The sequence below is a fragment of the Sciurus carolinensis genome, chromosome 14, assembly GCF_902686445.1.
Source record: "Sciurus carolinensis chromosome 14, mSciCar1.2, whole genome shotgun sequence".
In the NCBI taxonomy this organism is placed as follows: Eukaryota; Metazoa; Chordata; class Mammalia; order Rodentia; family Sciuridae; genus Sciurus; species Sciurus carolinensis.
In genome coordinates, this window is record NC_062226.1 from 5790630 (window position 1) to 5811450 (window position 20821).

General features: G+C 54.1%; 1 protein-coding gene across 3 annotated transcripts in view; it reads right to left on the reverse strand.

Moving 5' to 3' along the window:
- The window catches only part of Gpr107 (G protein-coupled receptor 107), a 67690-nt gene that overhangs the window by 8894 nt on the left and 37975 nt on the right, over positions 1–20821 (reverse strand). For all 3 annotated transcript variants that reach the window (XR_007104919.1, XR_007104918.1, XM_047524343.1), the window contains exons 15-17: positions 7936–7985; positions 6275–6358; positions 4575–4696 (exon numbers count right to left, since the gene is read on the reverse strand). Coding sequence is in view for 1 of the 3 variants with exons in the window: in XM_047524343.1 (XP_047380299.1) it covers positions 4575–4696; positions 6275–6358; positions 7936–7985 (256 nt within the window). In the remaining 2 variants the exon portion in view is untranslated. The remainder of the gene's footprint in view (positions 1–4574; positions 4697–6274; positions 6359–7935; positions 7986–20821) is intronic.

The window sequence follows — 20821 nt, forward strand, 5'->3', positions numbered from 1 at the left end:
CGGGACAGGATCGTGGCTTTGGAGGAAACTTCTGGGCTCTACGATTCTTTGACCACTAGAGATGGTTAAGTGCTTTCTGCAAATTCAGGTCCTGTTTCTACAGGTGGAGGTCGGCCAGAGGGCTGCCACTCAGGGTGGCACCTCTTCTGCCTGCTGGCACTGGGCACTGAGGAGGTGGCACGGAGCTGCTCACCGAACTGAGAATTAGAAATGGAAGCACAGGGCCTGGCACGCCTGAGGAGCCGAGCCAGGCTCCCTTACGGTCAGAGGGAAGGCACCAGCTCTGGAGAAAGGGCGCCAGAGAGAAGAAAGTCCCCTGCCTCATGACTGAGCAGAGTCTGAGGTGCTCTGCATCCACCAAGGAGCTGAGTGGACGCCAGAGATGCCGAGGGCCAAGAGCCACCTGGCCCAGCCCGGCCTGCTTCCCAATCAGCAGAATCAACTCAATCAGCTCAATGGACACTCCAGGGACCCACCTATCCCTCTACCAACGACCTAGTCCTGTCACATGTTAAGAGTGACACAGTGGCCCTATGTGACACATCTGGAGTCAGCGCAGCTGGACCCTCGTGGAAAGCCCCCGCGTTCTCCCTCCCATCATGCTGCTTCTGTAACCAGGTCTCCAGCCCTGCCCTGCGGCCCTCCCCAAGTGGGGACGTCCCACCCCAGGATTCTGGGGCCACAGGACATCTGCACCATGGCAAGGCTGGCACAAGACCTGTTGCGGGAATGTGGACTCCATGGGAACTGAGGGGTCCCTGCAGCGGTGACAGCCAGGGCACGAGCGCCCCAGACTAGGGGCTCCAGGAGGGACAGCGTGGGTCATGGAGCCGGTGCCTCTGCTCGGCAAGAGGAGCGGAAGCCTCCCCAGCTGTGCACAGCGGCCCCAGGTTCCCCACCTGCTCAGACCACAGAGGAGACCGCGTCTTCAGAAGTACCCCAGTGAAGTCTCACTGTCCTCGATCCTGGCCCTGTGAGTAAAGGTTGAGACAACTCACGCGGACAGCCGGAGGCCTTGACCCTGCCTGGTGCCGCGTGACGGGAGAGGCTTCCTCTCTAGGTGGGGCCCGGGAAACAACTTTTACTCTTTCAAGACAGGCCCAGTGCAAGGTCACAGAAACAAGGAGATGGGCTGCAGCTCTGAGGGAGCCCAGAGCCCGGATGGGCAGCCCTCTGGAGAAGCGGTAGAGTGTGTGCCTGGCTCTGGTGAGACGCCCTCTGCTAGGGAAGGGGAGCTTGGAAGGAGGAGCTGGCCAGCAAGGAGGAGGGAGGGGGGAGGGAGGGGCATTTCCGCAAAGAACCGCACCAGAACGGCCTGGAGAAGACTCCTGGTTTCCCAGGAAGAGCGAGAGGGGAGGAGCCCACTGCCAGGCCATGAGGGACGGCGGCAGGGCAGGCAGGGCTCTCGGCACTCCTGAGTCCCAGGCGATGTAAGGACACGGGGCTGATTAAGGGCACTGGGATAACGAGGGGATGGCGACACACACGAGATGTGGTCACCATTCAACGTTGGCCGAGGAAGGTGTCTCAGCAGCCCTGAGTGTGCTGCTGGTGACTGGGTAGATGGTGCAGTGTGAAGGTCCGAGAGGGAGTCAGGGGAGAAGAACTTGGCAGAACTACGAAGAGGGCAGCTTCAACCCTGAGACGATGTGGGAAGGCGGGCAGAGGGACCTGAAGCCCAGGGCTGAGCGGGCGGGGCCGGGCTTGTGAGTGCTGGGAAGGAGAAGAGGCACGATGGCCTGGAGGGCCGTGGGAGCCAGCCCGGGAGGAACCAAGCAGGTGCCTGACTGACAGGAGGTCCAGAGAGGAAGGGGCCTGACGGTAGGTGCTGGGTGGGGACCCGTTGCTTCCTGTTTCTCAACAAACCTTCTGGGACGTCAAGGAACACCTGGGGCCCAGGTGCTGTGATGGTCCTGGCAACTTGGCCAAGATTTTGCCTGCAGCTCAAACACTGCAGCAGAGAGAGAGCAAAAGGGGGAATGGTTAATTAACACCCTGACACCTCTCCACAGGGACACACAGAGGTGGCTCTGGCGGCTTTGCAGGCACCTCTTCGGGTGTCCCAGTTTTGGTTTAAATGCTGAAGGGGCCAAAGAGCTAAAAAGTCACACCACAGATGGCCGTTCTCCAACACTGTCCATGCGGGTGGAAGGGGGCTCTGCCGAGCTTGGCAGTGTGACAAGCAGAGGAAACCCCAGCTCTGCACTCCAGCGGCAGGCTCTGGCGAGACAGCAGGGGGGCCTGACCCTCGGGCTCTCAAAGGCGGGAGAGCGGGTGCAGACACAGGGAGAGTGGCAAGGGGTGGCTGGGCGAGGCTCACACGCGCCCCCCTCCCCCAACCGGGATGAGGCCCTTAGGAAGCTGAGCATCTGTTCTGAGGCGCGTGTGGGCAACAGGAACGTTCCTTCCCACAAAGAGGTCCAACAGGAAGCGCCCACCAGTGTGGCTGATGCTTACAGACAGCGAATGGTCTGGCCAGGGCTCTGCTGGTCTCGGGCTTAGGCTACTACTGGAGGATTGAAGAGATGCCCCCCAGGAACAGCACTTCCAAGCAGAGAGGGGGACGACAGCTCTAGCACTGCCCGGCCCTGAGAAGCCACAGTGAGCCGTGGTTCACCTGCAGGTGAGCGTGGCTGCTGGGGCGAGGCTCCACGCAGGCCCGCTCTGCCCTGCCCCACCCACCACATCCACACAGCGCTCTCAATGGAGCAGTCTCTCTCTCTCCCTTTTGCAGTGCTGGGGATGAAACCCAGGGCCTCTTACATGCAGGGCAAGTGCTCTGCTACCAAACGACATCGCCCAGCAGCAGCACTGTTAGCTAAAGAGAAATCGTAGAACTTTCCAAACCAACCTCCTGGTGGAGGTAAAGGTGCTTTCCTGGATCAGCTCCTGAACTCCTGTTTCACACTGCCAGCTAATCCCTGGAAATACCCCGATTCCAAATTAAACCCTTCCAGGTTTGACTTTCTGCTGCTCACACACAGCCCCTCTGCTGCCACAGAGCTCAGTTCTCTTTCAGACTGGCTCCCAAAGCCCTGGAAAAACACTCAGCATGATCTGAACACTCGTCTCCTTATCAAAGAGTGTAAACTGCCACCTTGGGATCCACCCCGACCCAGCATTCCAACCTTTCCTAGACCTTGGCAGAATAAAGACACCCCAGTTCCCAGGAGTCTGGGGGTCAGTAAACCTCCTCCTTCCCTTTCCACCTGGACTGCCTTTCTTTTGCTTATTTTTTTGGGTACAGGGACTGAACCCAGGGAGCTTAACCACTGAGTCACATCCCTAACCCTTTAATATTTTATTCTGAGGCAGGGTTTTGCCCAGTTGCCAGGCCTCCTTGCCTCTTCAGGCGTAGCTGGCATTACAGGCATGCACCCTGTGCCCGGCTTCCTCTCAGGGTTAACACACACACCTGCTTGCTAAGATGCCTATCACTACCATTAACTGACGGAGAAATCAACTCCGATATTAGGGAGAAACAAACTTCAAAATAAAACTAAAAACTTTACCCTGAGACAAACACAGCCTCACTTCTAGACGCAGTGGCTAAGGGAGAGGGTATGGGGAACGGGAACTCTGGCCACGTGGTTTGGAGTTCAATTCCATGGAGGAAGCCCTTCAGCTTCTAGCTGCCAATCTGGAGGAACTCTGCTGAACAACTATGGCCAAGATCAAGGCCTCTGGCAGGGACTGAATCTACAGCCCTGCTCCTGGTGAGCCACCGAGGCTGCTGCCACCAGCTGACCTGTACCAGTGGCACCTCAGCCAACAATCACGGCTCAGACTCGCTACTTCTGGGAAAGGCACAGCTGCTGGCCCTCCGGCTCCCTTCCGCTGCCTATAAAAAGGCATTTATTTCTTCCTCTGCACAGGGAGATGCAGTGAGGGGCCCACCTGAGCACTGCCTTCCCCTATTGTCCCAGTAGAGCAGCCAGGACAAAGAGCTGGCCCGCACGGCCTGACAGCCAAGCAGAGCCCAGCAGGCGCTGAATCTCGGCCTTTGAATTATGAAGAGGCAAGAGGCGGCTGGTGCTGGGCAGTGCCTCCGTCCAGAGCTGATCATTAAGCACCACCCCAAACCTGAGCTCATGAGCTCAGAGCTCATGAGCAGATACACTTAATCACTGTCGCCCTCTGAGGAAATGATCACCCTTTCCCAGAAATAAAGCCCCAAAGCCCCTTACCCTATGACTCAGAAAAGCCCAAAACAGTGCTCAGACCTAGGTCAAAGTCACTGTGCTAGTGGTGAACAGCCACTCAGGTACTGATACAGAGGACATCTGAGGACCAGCAGCAGACTTACGAATGACATTTTCAGAAATAAGCTGCTGTTGATGTTTCTGCTCTGGCCAACAATATGCCCAGGCTGCGGCCACTGAGTTACTGGAAGCTGCCTGCTGGTGCTTGACACCTGCCAGTTTTTCTCTCCTGGACAAGACTGAGCAATGGCGGGCAGACCCTGCGCTTGGAACTAGGTGAGAGCGCCTGGCTCACAAGACCATGTCCTTCTACAGGTGGAGGCGGCACCTCAGGGGCAGAGTCAAGGAGAGGGAGGAAGGGAGGAGGCTTACACAGACTCCATTTCCAAGTCATCTTCCTCCTGAGACAGTTGTAGGTAGGGGTTATCTGAAGCTGGGCGGAATTTATACCCCGTCAGAACGAAGAATACCAGTGTGGCCATTTCATCCAGGAGCTGCAAATTAAAAAAAAACACCCTCAAAATAAAGGGATTAGCAACACCATTCTTCAAAAAGCAGTGGAACTAAACGACTGACTCCTCCACAGTTCACTCCTTGCTAACTACCGACTCAAGGCCTCGGTTCAGGGCTCCTGAGCAATCCTTCCATCTGAAGTCTCAGCCAGGAGCACTCTCCCCGAGGTGGCACTGGAGAGGATTTGTTGTGATCGGTCCTCACGGGCACGGGCAGGGGGTGTGCACTACGGACGGAAGCAGGGCTTCATGCCTACGCTCGCTGGACAAGCGCTCTGCCCCTCAGTCCATTCCTGACTCCTTCATCCGTACTTGTTTTGGGGGGAGGGGCTGGGGATTGACCCCAGGGGTGCTGGGCCGCTGAGCTACACCCTGAGCCCTCTTTGTTTCCTGAGACAGGGTCTAAGTTGCTGGGGCTGGCTAGAACTTGTGATCCTCCTGCCTTGCTCAGCCGCCCAAACTGCTGGGATGCGGATGCGTGTGCCACCACATCTGGTTTCACTGACACGTTGCTTCTCCCCTGCTGGTACCAGGGATTGAACTCAGGACACTTATGCTTAACCACTGAGCCACATCCCTAGCTCTTTTTATTTTGAGACAGGATCTTGCCAGTTGCTTAGGGCCTCACTAAGTTGCTGAGGTAGCCCTATTTTCTATTTTATTTAGAAACAGGGTCTCGTTGAATTGCTTAGTGCCTTGCTTTTGCTGAGGCTGGCTTTGAACTCTCAATCTTCCTGCCTCAGCCTCCCGAGCTGCTGGGACTACAGGCGTGTGCCACCTTTTAAAAGTTCATTTTATACCCAAATTTTCCAATGTTGGTGCCTAATGTACCAAGTGAATTCTTCAAGATAAAAAGATCTCTTAACTAACTCTGGAAGTTAAATAGTTCTAGGCTATTACAGACACTTCATGATTCAAATAATAATATATTAGGGCAAAGAAGGAGGAAGGGCTGGATTCTAAACTGTTCTAGGCTCTGTAACTAGGAAAAGACCACATCTCATCCAAGTTTTAATTACAAAGGGCAAAATTTCTTCGCTCTGCCTGAGGCTTTTCAGACAGTTTTAAAATTGAAAACTAAAATCAATAGTGCAATTATTCTAGATTTCTCATGTAATCTAGCAGCTCTCCAGAGCAAACAGATAATCTTTTTTTTTTTTTTTAAAGGAGTAGGATTATTCAAGTGTGAAGAATAGAAAAAGAACTCTTCAGGGTGCAAGAGGAGACCCCAACAGGGGTCTTGCCCCAAATAGATTGAACCCAGAGGCACTTAACCACCGGTTCATGCCCCCAGCCCCTTTTTAAAAAAAAATTTTTGGAACAAGTGTCACTAAGTTGGTGAGGCTGGCCATGAACTTGCAATCTTCCTATCTCAGCCTCCCAAGCCACTGGGATTCCAGGTGTGGGCCACTGTGTTCAGTTCCAAATAATCTTAATTGTAGCTGGAAGAGATGGCAGGTCTTAGCGTCCATTCCCACATGAATAAGAAACAACCTTAGGTTACACCCTAAGACTTCATCCTCAGACACAAAATCTTTGCACTGTCCAAGAGCAGTGTACCTGGTAGAGCCACTTCCACTGGAATGGAACAGCAAGTTTAAGGAGAAATGCAATGATCCTGGTGAAGTATATGTAACACACAATCTACATGAAGAGAAGGAAACAAAACGTAAGATCAACACGGAGGCTTCTAACAATCTGCGTTCACAAATTAACTATGGAACAGAAAACAGCATTACCCAAAGACTTGCAAGACTTGGAGTGTTAATTCCTAAGTGCAGCAGAGAGAGATGGCCACTTTGCCAGTTACCTGGGAAGGAATTCCTTACTGTCTCTAGGTGGCCAAGATGATGACCACCCAGGAAGGACAGCACTTTGCTATGGCTGCTCTTAGCCCCTCCTCACCTCTCCAAACCTTCTGACTTCAATCTCCCAGAGGCAGTCTTTCTATTCCCAGGCTTGGAGAGGTCATTACCAGTAGCAACAGCAAACTATGGCCCACAGGGAGATGCTGACTCCTGGCTTCTCTGCCCATAGCATATGCAAAGGTCCAGGGCTACAGTCAGGATGTACCTGTACCCTGTCCTCGTGAAGAGGCCTCCACCTCACCTCAGTGACAAGGACTCAAGGTGCTGCACAGGCTGCTCATGGGACCAGGTCAGGGTGGCCAGGCATGTCAGGGTTTCAGGCACACAGGCCCAATACCCTAGCCTGGTCAGAGGATCACTGCTGTCAAGCGAGGCTCTGTGGTGACTCCTGGGCCTCTTCTGGTGGAGGACACAAAGTCTGTGCAAAAAGTCACCTGCCCCTGCTTCTCTAATGAAATCTCTAATGTTTGCCCATACAGAAGAACCCTCCAGAGTGACAGTCTAGGCCAAGACAGAAGCCTTGGAGACTTTCTTTTAGTAGTCAGGGAGCAAATTCCAGAAGACCTGCTGCACCTTATGGACTCCAAGAAACTACGACCCTAAGAACTTACAGCAATTCTGACTTTGTGGCTATGCTTACAGAGATCTTCACTCTTGTTACTGTCCCCATTAAAGTTTCATAAAACCACCTCCATCTCTGTTCTTAAGGGTAACAGCATTGGCACAACACAGAACTCGCTTTCTGCAGAAAACTTTTGAGAGAGAAGGGAGGTTCTCTACATCTTAGGTGAAAGCCAAGCCTGCTGAAGAGCTCTGAGGTGCAGCCCAGGCCAGGGGGGGCACAGGCCGGAACGCTGTGCAGGACCACCACCTCCCCGTGGGCAGCAGCCCCTGGGCAGCAGGAGCAGGCGCCACACGGGCCTGTGCTGGATTTCTAGAATCCCAGCGTTTATTTTTATTTTTTATTTATTTGTGTTACTGGGGAATGAACCCAGGGGCACTTGACCACTGAGCCACACCCCCAGCCCTTTTCTGTATTTTACTTAGAGACGGGGTCTCACTGAGTTACTTGGGGCCTGGAAAAGTTGCTGAGACTGGCTTCGGACTCCCGATCCTCCTGCCTCAACATCCCAGGCTGCTGGTATCACAGGCGTGCATTTATGTTTTCATATCGATGTGTTACTTAACTACTTAAAGTGAATTTAAATGTAGGAAGAAGTAGTCCGGATATTCAATTTCCATTTCAGGAGTCTAGTTTGTCATGAAGGGAGCCCCAGTGGGTCCAGGGCTGCCCTTCCTGGGCACTCACCCCCTGAACTGATCAAATATAAGAGTGGGAATTTTTTTACTCACCAAGACGTAGTAATGTCTGAAAAGTTTCAGCTTTGCTAAGTTAATGGCAGCTAGGGGGAACAAAACGAAGAGCTCGTTAGCTTCTCCTCCCACTCGCCTGCTCACTCGTTCGTTCATTCGCTCTGAGGTTAGTCACCCCACTAGTCACCCAGGCCAACCTCAGTCCCTGAGCAGCTGGGACTACAGGTGCACACCACTCCTGGGACCCTGTCTAGGTCAGGTAGCCCTCAGTCAAGAGGCGCTCTAATCCAGAGGCTCACTCCACTTCTGGAAAGGAGGCAGCGGGCCAGGCTCTGCCCACCCCACCCCAGTGCAGTGCTGGCGCTGCTCACAGGCCACTCGGCCGCTGCTCACTGATAGACAGCTGTGTACTGTACAGTGACACCAAAAAAATCACACAGGTTAAAACGGGGCCCACCTGAGAGCCAGCATTAACCCCTTCAGCTCTGCCATTGTAGCCAGGGTACCGCCCTCTCCCCTAGACCGACTGGACTGGCCCCAGAGTCCAGCTGGGGAAGGCTTTCACTGGCCAAGGGTGTAAATTCAATTAACCCTCAGGTGCATTTGGCAAATTTCACTTCAGTTTTAATTAAGTGCCTTGTAATAAGCCCTTTAAATACAACTTCCTTGGCTATCTCCTCCCTTCTAGAGCGTTCAAGGTCAGCCAACCCAGGACTTCCTGCCGCTGCCTGTGGCTATGAAATATTGATGACCACAGAGGGCAGCCTGGCTCCCTCCCCATTAGCAATCCTTTCATTCACCATAAACCTCCGGCAGGAGGCAAATTAATTCTGCTTAATAGCATTCAATTACTGATTCAGTTTAAGAATGGGATCGTGGGTGGTGAAGGTTCGAATTTCCTCTTCCTCTCCCCTCTGGCTCATGATTAGTGGGGGACAATCAGGTTTAGGATTCCAAAAGAAATTCTGGGAATGCCAAGCTATCTTCAAGGTGGTTATCTGCAGGAGCCTCCTCTGGGAAGTCAAAGGGGTAGCTGTACAAGCCTTTCCGGGAATTCTTCCCACAAGGTGAGAGGACAGGACAGCCACACCGAGCTGTAGTGGCCTCTGTGCACAGGTGTCCTCTGAGAAAGGGGAGCACAGCCAGCAGAGCACCAACACCTGCTTATCTGGCCACCTCTCTGCAGTTTTGCTTTTTGTCCATTTATGTATCTTTTGCGGTGCTGGGGATGGAACCCAGGGCCTCGTGCCCGCGAGGCAGGCGCTCTCCACTGAGCCGCATCCCCAGCCCCACTGCCTTGTTATTTTTAAAAAATGAAATCTCTGCCTCTCACCCTTTTCTTTTTTAATTTATCTGCTCTTTTTAGTTGTACCTGGCAGCAGAATGCATTTTGACATATTGTATATATGTGCAGTGTAACTACCCATTTTTGTGGTTGTCATCTTTTTATTTTGAGCCCAGACTTGAGCCAGACCCTGGAACACTAGCCGTGTCCCTGGGAGAGGGACACTAATATCCGAGTTGAACACAGGGGTAGAAACAGGCCAGGGGCTCTGAAAGGCTTCACGGAGAACAGAATATCACATCCGAGAGGCAAGGGGTAAACCAGCAGCCAAGGACGTAAAACGCCAGCATCTCAGGCGCTCACAGTTCCCTGCACACACCAGCAGTGGTCAAAGTGACCAGCTTGAGCTGCACTCTGCCCCATGAGCCAGTCGCCTGAGGGAACCTGCCCCCGGTACAGACTCGCACTTCTTGAACGTGAACACTAAGTTCTCTCCCTCGTGAATGACTGGGGGAAAAACCCAGCATCAACCATTATTAGATCGTTTAAATCACATTTGCGCTTTAAGTCTCTTCTGAGGCTGCTGGCTGACTCAAGTCCTGGCAAATGCAAGCTACTTTGCTTCCCTATGATCCATCAGCAAAGCATCACTTTTTAATTCCCGAAGTCAAGGTGGGGCCGGGGTGAGCAGGACTGAGGGAGGACTCCCAGCCCGCACGGTACAGCAGCTGGAGTGAGGCGAGAGCTGGCGCTGGGAAGGGAGGGCGGCTCAGTGCGCTGGACCTGGGGCAGGCCAGGAAACGTGACCAGGGCCAAGCTGGGCTGTGCTCCCTGCGGGTCCAGAGGTACCCGCGAGCTTTTAGCCACAGGGCTCCACATCAGGTCTACATGCCAGACCTCTTTGTGAGCAAGGACCGAGGACACCAGGAGGAAGAGCCCGACCCAGTCAGGTCCTGGTCTGTGGCGGCGCCTATGAGAGGTCGGGGGTCTCCATGGGTGTGGAGCGGTCAGGGTGCGGGCAGGTCTTCGTGGGTGGGGAGCATGGGGTGAGAGCAGGGCACCAAGCTGGCCTCTCCACACCCTCCGAGCTGAGCAGTCCACCAGCCCCGTGAGCCGCAGCCTCACCTCCACGAACCCGTGAAGAGCGTCACCATGCACAGACGCTGCGACGGGCAGGGCACACTAGGGCTGACAGAGGGCCCTGAGCAAGGAGCATCACCTCTAAGAGATGTGGCCACTGCAGTCTGGAGGTTTTCCCAAAACCCAGTGGTCACGTTGACGTCACTTCCAGGAACCTGCATACACTGCTAGGCCTGCTGCTGGCAGGGACCAGCCTCCCAAGGCCCGAGGGTATCCTGGTCACAGTCCAAGCAGTCACTTTGCTTTTTCTGGCTGGGGGTGGAAGCCAGGACTTGGGGCACGCTAAGCACACTCCACCACTGAGCCTCGGCGAGCTGCAGGAGTTAGGAGTTTTCTCAGAAACCGAGAGCAGAGTGGTCCAAGGCACAGGCCCCGTGCCAGCCACGTGTCTGGAGCTCAAACTTCAACTCTGTTGCCTGCTGGTCATGTGATCTCAGATCAGTCACCTAACCTCTCTGAGCCTCAGTTTCTTCATCTATTAGGGCCAGAATACTAACACCTACCCTTAGATGTGTTGGGGAAATAACAAGACAATACACAAAAAGCCAACGGCTCACAACATGCACCTGAACGCCTGATGTTACAGTATTAGAACATGTTGGGGTTACAGGGATTAGCCCAGCACCAAAGGGGGCAGATACTGGGCCCCAGTGACTGCCACCACTGGCAGGAATCCAGACTCCAGTAAGTCAGCCTGGAATGAATGGGGACCTGGGGCAGCCAGAGGCCTGGGCTCCTCTGAAGCAGCGCTGCCACTGGCACGTGAGGCAGGATGCCAGCAGGGTCAGCCAGCTCAGGGTGGAGCCTCAGCAGCCAAGCAGCAGGCCTCAGGCAGAACCCCAGACCTCCCTTTGCTTTTCTTACAAAGATCTCCCTGGAGCTAAGGAGGCCGACAGCTGGCTGCTCTGTGGGTCTCAGGGGAGCTGGGCTCACGGAAGCTGCTATTTCTGACCCTGCCACTGAGGAGCAGCAAATATGGTAAAAGAATGAGCACGGAGAGAAGAAAAGCGCCCACATGGGGCGCAAACCTGCCTTCTGGGCCGGCACCGCCTCCTCCAGTCCTTCTTTGGAGGATCTGCTGACGGGGTTAGCGTTCCTCACGGCAATGGCTCACCGTGAGCACCCGGCTGCCTGGCCTGCCCCTATTCTTGGAGTCGGGCATCTAGGAAGATCTGGAAACACCTGCAGGGCGGCCGGGGAGGCTGCTCCAGGAGCTCCTCAGGGTCGAAGGCCTGCGGACTTCCCGAGCAAGGCAGGGCTTCCTGACAGGTGCCTGCTGCAGCAGGCGGCGCCACTGCCCTGGCTCAACCCACAGGCAAAGGAGACCACCCACCACCCACCGGAGGGTCACAGGGTACCGAGGCAGATCACCCCTCCCCCAGCTGGCTTCCCAGGGAGGTCCTGGAACTGGGACAATGACAGAAGCAGCAGCTGGTTGTTGCCATCGACTAGTGATCACCACGGCCACGCGCCCAGTGGGCACCTCTGAGCTTCACCTCACGACAGCCTCTAGGAGGGAGCAGCCAGCCTGGCAAAGGTCAGTATGCTACCAAAGTCACACAGCCCCACACAGAGCCAGCATCCTCACCTGAGTGAACCCCGCCAAGGACAAGCTCTTGACACACGTCCTTCACGCTAGGCGGCAAGTCTGGCCTCCAGCGCACTGGTGGTGCGGGGCCATGCAACCCAGGAGCTGCCAGCAGTACGCTCTTAGGAGTTAATGCCCAATGATCTACCGGACATGCAGAAGCCAAAGCCCATGACAGCCTGTTAATGGGTGAAAAACTCCCAGACGATCCTTGTCTGGGTGGAAAGAGAGCCCTGAGGTTTAAAAACACCCCCTTAGCCAGGTCCAGTGGCACACATCCAAGATTCCAGCAACTCGGGAGGCCCAGGCAAGAGGACTGTAAGTTCTAGGCCAGCCTCGGCAATTTACGGAGGCCCTGTCCTAAAATAAAAACATAAAGAGCCAGGGGTGTGGCTCAGTGGTAGAGCACCCCCAGGTTCAATCCCCAGTACAGGAAGAAAGAAACCCCACCCATCCCTCATCCCTTGTCCTGCTTCTTCCCTGCTGTGCTTCAGAGGGAATCATGAGTCTAACACAAAAATCACAGACATACAGATGATGGCAAGCCAGGGAGCACTGAGCACTGTGCCCTCTCTGGCTGCAGCAGCGCCAGGTCTGCCTCAGCTCTGGCTCGAGCCAAGTCTGCCTGGGGGCTGGGGAAGCTCTGCCACGTGAGGCCACGCATGGCCTGAAAGCTGGCTGTGCAGACTCCCAGTCACCCGAGAGACACAGGCCACACACAGGCACAGGACCGCAGCGGCCTGAAAGCACTCACGGGTGCCCTCTGGCTCCAGAAGAGGAGACCCCACTCACCCACTTCTCAAAGGCAGGGTCTGGGAAAGGCCGCGGCAAGACAAGAACCACCTCGCAGACAACGTGACTGCTCTCGAAACAACTGAGGGTCATGGGAAAGAGGGTTCAAACACATTTCTTCTTCTTCTTTTTTTTTTTTTTTTGGGTACTGGGGATCGAACTTGGGGCCTTCTGCTTTCGAGGCAAGCGCTCTACCAACTGAGCTACCTCCCCAGTCCTCAAACACATTTCTAATGTACCTTAAAGCAAGGATCCGAGAGGTCAAAAGTCATCACGCTGACCATTAAGGCTGCTCTTCTCATTTTTTTTTTTTTTTTTTTTTGGTGCTGGGGATCGAACCCAGGGCCTTGTGCTTGCAAGGCAAGCACTCTACCAACTGAGCTATCTCCCCAGCCCCTGCTCTTCTCATTCTGAGTGAGATCACACATTAACGCCAGGTGTGGTGGCACACGCCTGTAATCCCAGTGACCTGGGAGGCTGAGGCAGGAGCACCGCGAGTTCAAAGCCAGCCTGCGACTTAGCAACACCCCACCCCAATAAAAAAGGAGGTAGGGTGGGGATGTGGCTCAGTGTTTAGATACCCTGGGTTCAATCCCCAGTACAAAACACACACGTACACACACACACAATTAAAACGCATCGAAGAAGCAAAAGCAGTCTGTGGAAGTAGACCAGCCAGGCACAGTGGTACACGCCGAAGCCCAACTGCTGGAGAGAACTGCTCGAGCCCAGGACTGGAGACTCTCCTGGGCAACACAGCAAGACACGGCTCAAGGAAAAACGGAGAGTGAACTGAGGCCCAGCTGAGGGCAGGAGGGGCACCACCATCAGGCCCATTCCCTTGCCACCTGCCCTTGGCCTCTACGAGTGCCCATCAGTGCTGCAGCACACCCGGCCTGCAGCGGGGCTGAGCTGCTGATGGCACAGGCATGACTGGCAGCGAGCTGAGTGGGCACAAAGGTGAGGCTTCCACGACACAGGCCAGTGGACCCCAGCACGGCAGAGCGCCTGAGCCTCCCGCAGCGCTACAGTGACCATCTGAGGACAGACACCTTCCTGGGCCTCAAGACCCCTGGAAACCAAACACACGTGCAGGACCCCCGGCAGAAGAGCCAGGCCTCCTCAAGACTGCTTCTTGGTGGCACTATGGGGACTCTGGGCCGTTTGGCTGCAGCTTACCTAGTTCAGGTGGCAGGCTGGTTAACTGTTGGGTGACAACACTGGCCAGAAGCTGGGGGTGTGCTGGTGACACTACGGGAATGTCAGGGGGTGTGTTGAGGGGAGTAACGGAGAGAGGTGTGTGGAGAGGAGAAATGAAAAAGCACGGTATTAAACTTCTCTCACAAAACGGTCCCGGTCCCTCTCCCTCCCTCTCTCCCCCAGGTGACCAGCGGTGGCTTTAATCTTCCTAGGATCACAGTCCTTAGAAAGCAAGATGAAAGCAGGGGCCCAGTAAACATGCATGTGAAGTCACACCTAGGGTTTGTGGCCCCACAGGGTCCCTGGGAAAAGCCTTCATAGGCGCAGGAAAAGCATCTGCACCGGTGGTCAGCCACTCTCCTGTCCTGAGGCCACTTCACCTCTTGCCCAAAAGATGCAGGAGCATTCCGGGTGCTCCCTGCTTGCTGCCCCCAGCTGGTGGCCAGGGGAACAGCTTCAGGCTTCTGGACGGCCCAGTCTGACAGTTGCGTTCTCCAGCTACTCGGTAACAAAAGGAAGGATGGAGGATGATCTCCTGCATGCCCAGATCAGGGGACTCCGTGTCTCCTGCCTCTTCTCTCCTTCACCACAAAAAGCTGCCTCAAAGGATGGGATCCCAGCAGCCTGACAAAACACACCTGCTCGTGCTAGGGTCGACCTGGATGGGAGGGAGGTACGTGCACTGCACAACTGCACCAGCAAGGGCCCTTTCTCCTAACTGCTTCCTCTCGAAGGCTTCTTGAGGTGAAGCCTCGGCTGTAATCTGACAACAGGTTACAGTCCTCACTCACTGCCAACAGCCCCGGGGCTCTGGGCCTACCTCAGCTCCTGCCTGGAAAGCCAAAACCAAGGCTGGCCACCCTGGCTGCGTCGAGGGAGGAGTCAAAGGGCAAAGGGGGTGGGGAAAAGTGTGCTTACCAACCTCCCCGGGGGACGGGGACGCAAAGCCTGCTCACAAGCTGAGGGGGCCACATCCCAAGTCACCCTGCTAGTTAGAGAAAGCGTGGCTTCCCCTCGGAGGAGCGAGCTGGGTGGATGCCAAGGCAGACGAAGGCTCCAAGAACACAGCTCTTCTCACCTGTCTCCGCTCACTTCAAAGTGCTGGAGCAGAGTGAAGCGGGAGCACGCACTGCCACTGCTCCAAGCAGGGCTTTGACCTTTCATTTCTGGAACTGGGGGTTGGACCCAGGGGTGCTGAGCTGCATGCCCAGTCCCTTGCATTTTTAATTTTGAGACAGGTCACACTAAGTTGCTGAGGCTGGCCTGGAACTTGTGATCCTCCCGCCTCAGCCTCCTGAGCTGCAGGATCACAGGTGTGGCCACTGGCACAGGCCTGGTTGTAAACCTGGTGCCTCTTAAAGTCTGGAGCAGCTGGGGATGGCAACCTCTTTCTTCATTTTCTTTAATTGTATGTGGTGCTGAGACTCAAACCCAGTGCCTCACAAGCACTCTGCCACTGAGCCACGACCCAGTCCTGGCAACCTCTTTCTATCAAGGCTGGGATAGCAAATGTTTGGCCTTGTGGGCCAGATGACGTCTATCATAACTGCTCAATTCTGCCACTGCAGCACAAAAGCAGCTGGGGCCTCTCCATGCACAAATGGGCACGAAGCACCAAAATACAACTTCATTTATCAGGGCAAGTGGGGTGAGATTGGCCCATGGGCCAAAATTTGGTTAATCCCAGTTTGGAATATTATTACATCCTGATAAATTAGAAGACAGGATCTCTGCTTCTTTCTCTCTCAAAAATAGGTTATATTTTTATGTAGCAAAAACTTAGGTAAGCCAGGCATAGTGGTGCACACCTGCAATCCAAGCAGCTTGGGAGGCTTAAGCAGGAGGATCATGAGTTCAATGCCACCCTCACCAACTCAGGGAGGACCTAAGCAACTCAGCGTGACCCTGTCTCTAAATAAATGAAGTATAAAAAAAGGGCTGGGGGTGGGTTCGGTGAGTTCAATCCCTAGTACCCAAAACAAACAAGCCCCACTTATGACAATATCATAGTTTCCAAAAGCAGACAGTGGCTTGTTCTGGCAACATCCACCACTGAACTTCCTTTGCCAGGAGCAGACAAGGGCAAACCTTTTAATGCCAGGTGGAGTTTTGCAGAGGGGCAAGTTACCATGCGTGCACCCTGCATTACACACACACAGAGGGAAGAGGCAGCCCCACAGTCTCGCCTCGTACTGCGGCGAACTGAACAGCAACAAAGACAAGCAAGCAGCCTTGGTTCCTCCCGGGTCGCCCTGATGTGGTTCTTCTTAATGGAAAGAGGCTGACTTGGCTTACGGCCCGGCAGACCCCAGAGCCTGGTGCCAGTCTGCTGGGCTTCTGGTGTGAGACGCTGCTGGAGGAAAGCACACTCCTGCACCCCCAGCCGCCTCTGCGAGCCCCCTCTTCAAGGTCCTCCCTCTTGGCATCGCCACACTGGGACCAGGCTGCTGGTCTATGAAGTTTCAGGGGACAAACCATGTCCAAACTGTGGCACACTCCAATCAAAATGGGCAAAGGACCTGAATTCACATTCTTCCAAAGAAGATGAACGAACAGCCAACAAGCACCGGAGAGGATGCTGACATGCCGAGCGGGTCCTCAGGGAAATGCAAACAAAATCGCGGGAAGCACCATTCCACACTTGTTAGGAGACTGCGGCAGAGAAACAGAACAGGCCAGACCGTCCCTGTAATCCAGGGTCACAAGTTCCAGAGCAGCCTGGACAACTTAGTGAGACCCTGTCTCAAGACATAAAGGGCAGGGCTGAGGAGATAGCTCAGTCGGTAGAGTGCTTGCCTTGTAAGCACAAGGCCCTGGGTTCGATCCCCAGCACCACAAAAAAAAAAAAAAAAAAAAAAAAAAAAGAAAAGAAAAGAAATAAAGGGCAGCTCAGTGGTAGAGCACTTGCTTAGCGTCCATGGGCTCTGGCTTCAATCACCCCCCAGTACCGCAAACAATAAAATCAATTAATTCATTAAATAAAATAAAAGATGAGTTCTGTCCCTAGCACCAAAAATAAATGAAGAAATTAAATTTAAATTTTTAAAATGTGAAACTCTGAACATGGGGGCCAGCAGGGCCCAGGGAGTGGCCACTGGTAGAGGGTGTGCTGGACACGCACTGGGGCAGAGGCCTGTCCAGGTGACTTGGTTTCGTGGGTTGTTGGAGGCAGGAGCTCCCAGGCTGCTGCGCAGCTGGACTGTAAGCACACGCAGGCGGGCTAAAGATCAGTCCTGACTCCACGTTAAAACATAGAAACTCAGGGCCGGCTTAGGAGACCCTGTCTCAAAACAAAAAAACAAAACACACATAAGCTGTAGCTTCTAGAGTCCATGGGGCAGGGAAGCTGCAAGGACACCAGCGGACGTCCCATAGTCCCCGACTGCGCCTGCCTGCCTGCCCCTCAGGGGTCTTTCATGGGCGCCTCGCTGCAGAACTCCACGTGCCAGGCGGGTGGAGGCACCGTCAGAGTACGCAGGACTCCCAGATACAGAAAGGCACATATAAAATAGCTTTAAAAACCACGGTGCTGCCCACAGACCTGGGACTGTGAAGCCAAGTGGCAGGTGAGTTCTCCTACATGCTGCTTTTTAGTCCAAAGTATAGATTTTATCAATGGCAATAAATATTGTTGGTTGTTCTCAGAGAGACATGTTCACTTCACTCCTTGGTAAGAAACGACCTGCCCAGAGTCTGAAGTCGGAGCGGCTGGAGCTGCCACTGCTCCTTCGGATGTAAACGCAGCCACGGGCGGTGACCACAGCAGCCCGTGGGCGCAGGGCACAGTATCTGTGCGCATTCCCGCTCTGCATGCAGAACATCAATACTGAAATCGGGGTTGAGATGCGATGACATTAACAGCCTCGATGACAGCATCAAAACCATCCCTTCTTTCTATTTTTCCCCTCCAGCACTGGGATTGAACCCAGGGGCCTTACCACTGAGCCACATCCTCAGCCCTTTCTCTATTTTCTTTTTGAGATAGGGTCTTGCTAAGCTGCTGAGGCTGTCTTTGAACTTGCGATCCTCTGCCTCGGCCGCCCATCACAGGAACTGCAGGCTTGCGTCACTGTGCCTGGCTCATCAAGGCCATTCTTACATGGCTTGAGTGCTTTGTCACTGCAAGGAAGTGGCAGTGAAGAACACAGGCTGCTAGTCCAGCTTGGTGCCACAGTCCTGAGTCAGGGCAGGGGCCAGCCGTCTCCCACCACTGCTTTAGCACCAGGGTACAAGCGCCAACGGTCAAAAAGTTTAAACCTGAGGATCCCCAGAGGGCCGCTGCCCTAACCAATTCCTGGTACGGCCAGGGCTCCTTTCAGCACACCCAGCGGCTCAGAACCAGGCCAGGCCTCCAGAACCCCACCACTGCCCAATCACCACTCGGGTAAAGGCTTTGAAGCTCACATAAAAGGTAAGCTCGGACGCTCCCACAGAAATACGAAGCCAAAGAGAGGCTGACCGGCAGTAGGGCTGCCATCAAGTTTATGACGTACACGCCCAAGCCAGCCCCGAGAGGCACGACACTGGGGAGAGGATTCAGGGAGAGGCAGCGGGTGAATCTGGCAGGGGCACAGTGGGGCCAGTTGGGTGTGTCCCTCAATGACAGAGGACCCAGGGAAACAGCACGGTAGAAGGGACAAAGACAGGACTTGAGGACAGAAGCAGCTTCCTCCCTAATGTTTTCCTTTACACTCCCTCAGGTGTGGTCAAAAGGAATCCAGAGACAAAGAATTAAACAAAATCCAAAGGCTTTCTGGAAGATCTCTGTGTTCAGCCCAAATGCCAAAGAATCACAAGCAGCACTTCTCACCCAGCCTGGACACACCTCAGCTGCTCGTGAGAATCTGAGTCCTGGTCAGGCCTTGCAATGACCCCGGGGAGTGACAGCCAAAGAGGCACCAGAAGGAGAAGATCCGACAGACGTCCCTGCCTGAGGCCCCACAAGCCCTGTCCTCCAGGACAGGGATCTCACGACAGGTGAGGAGGTGCACACATGGGGGTCAACCACACAAGGAACAGCAGCTGGCCGTGTGCTTGTCCTGCCTTTCCGGGCTGCCCTTCAGGGCGTCACCACACTGCAGTCACCCGAGGCGGGGATTGCTAGCAGGGCTTGTTCCAGAGACCTCTCCACAGGGCAGACTTCGCTAAGGGAACATGGCTGGCTGAGCTGGCCCTGGGAGCGTCACAAGCAGACCGTCTGTCCAAGCAGGGAGTGAGTATGCGCTGTGGACCGGCTCAGAGGCCTCCACGGAGAAGACAAGCACATGCACATACACCAGCGACCCAGGAGGCTGGGGCAGGAGGGCCTCAAGGAGGAAGTGGCTCAGTGGTTAAGCACCCCTCGGTTCAATCCCCAGGACCACGGAAACCCCTAACAAGCAAACAGGCAAACCCCACACGATGACAATACAGTCTTCTTCGTCTTCTCTTCTATGCCAGGGAGGAAAGCCAGGCCCACACACGGGCAGGTGCTCAACCACTGGGCAGTGCTCCCGGTCCAGGCACCCCACTTAATCCACTGTGTCCCTCTTCCAAAGACGACTCAGCAGGTGACGCCTGCTGAGAAGTGGCTGTGCTTATCGGAAGGAGCCTGCGCTCCAGGGTGCCTGCCTTTACGTCTGCTCTCTGCGGAAGAGGCCCACGCTGCCACCTGGTGGAAAGATGAGAATCGGCCTTGCCAGCTCCAGGCAGATCCCACCTAGGGCCTCCGTGGCTGTGCAGTGTATCCCAGGCAGAGCTGTTTACCAAGATGCTCAGCTGAAGACCAACCGCAGGTGAAGTCGGTGGTTGCAGAGATTTTCAGTCAGTCGCATCATCCCCAGACCCTCAAAAGCAAGGTGGAGAGGGTGCCAAGGCAGCAGATCCCAGAATGGCAGAGAAAGGAAAAGGGCATGGGTAAGGAAGGACCAGAGGTCACCAAGGACACAGGATGAAGCCCAGGAGGAAAAGAGGTGAAACTTACCAGCTGAGAAACAGAAACATGCCCTTAGGACACTGAAATATTTCTGGCCCAGGAGCCCGAAAAACTAATTCAGAAACACCAGAGTACACAAAGATAAAGAAATGCTATTTTCGGGAGGGGGTTGGGGGGGGTGGCGCTGGGGATTGAAGCCAGGGGTGCTCTATTCCTGAGCCCCAGACACAGTCCTTTTCATTTTTTAGTTTTGAGATAGGGTCTTGCTAAAGTTGCTGAGGCTGGCCTCCAACTTGGGAACCTCCTGCCTCAGTCTTCCGAGTCACTGGGATTACAGGTGTGTACCACCACACCTGGTTCAGGCTTAACTCAATGGAAAAGAAAGAATGTGATATTAATTGTACTCTAAGTCTGTGAATGAGACTTGTAGCTATTGTGTTTTCTAAATCTTCTAAAATGAATCCATATTACTTTTGTAATCAGAAAAAAAGGTTGGCAACAAAACATTATTTTTAAACAAAAACTTGTTTCTTTCTATTACTGGAAGTGAATGCTCTGCCTCGGAGCACATTACTGCCAGCACTGGTGCGATTTCATGGATCCTCTGAGTGCTATTCCCATCTTTGCGGTCTGAAATCTCCATTTATGCCACAGTAGCCTGGGTCCTGGGCACTTTTGGAGCAAGCCCAGAAACACGGAACATTTTCTTTATGGGTCCTTTTCTGATATAAGAGGCGGGACTAGAAAATCAAGGAGATGCAGATGGGTTATAATGGCACAATCATTGGAAATATCAGGTAGTTTTAAAGGTTCTTTCTGGACTCAAGTTTTATTTAAAAATTAACACCAACACAAGCATTCTGAAAATGCGCTAGGTCAGCAGGTAAGACCACTGTAGAACACACCAGCTATGTCTGCAGCTCTCCTGTTCTCATGGGCAAATGTTTCTGGCCCTTCCAAGACAAGAATGGTTCTTTCTCAGTCAGTTTTGGGGGTGTGTGTGTTT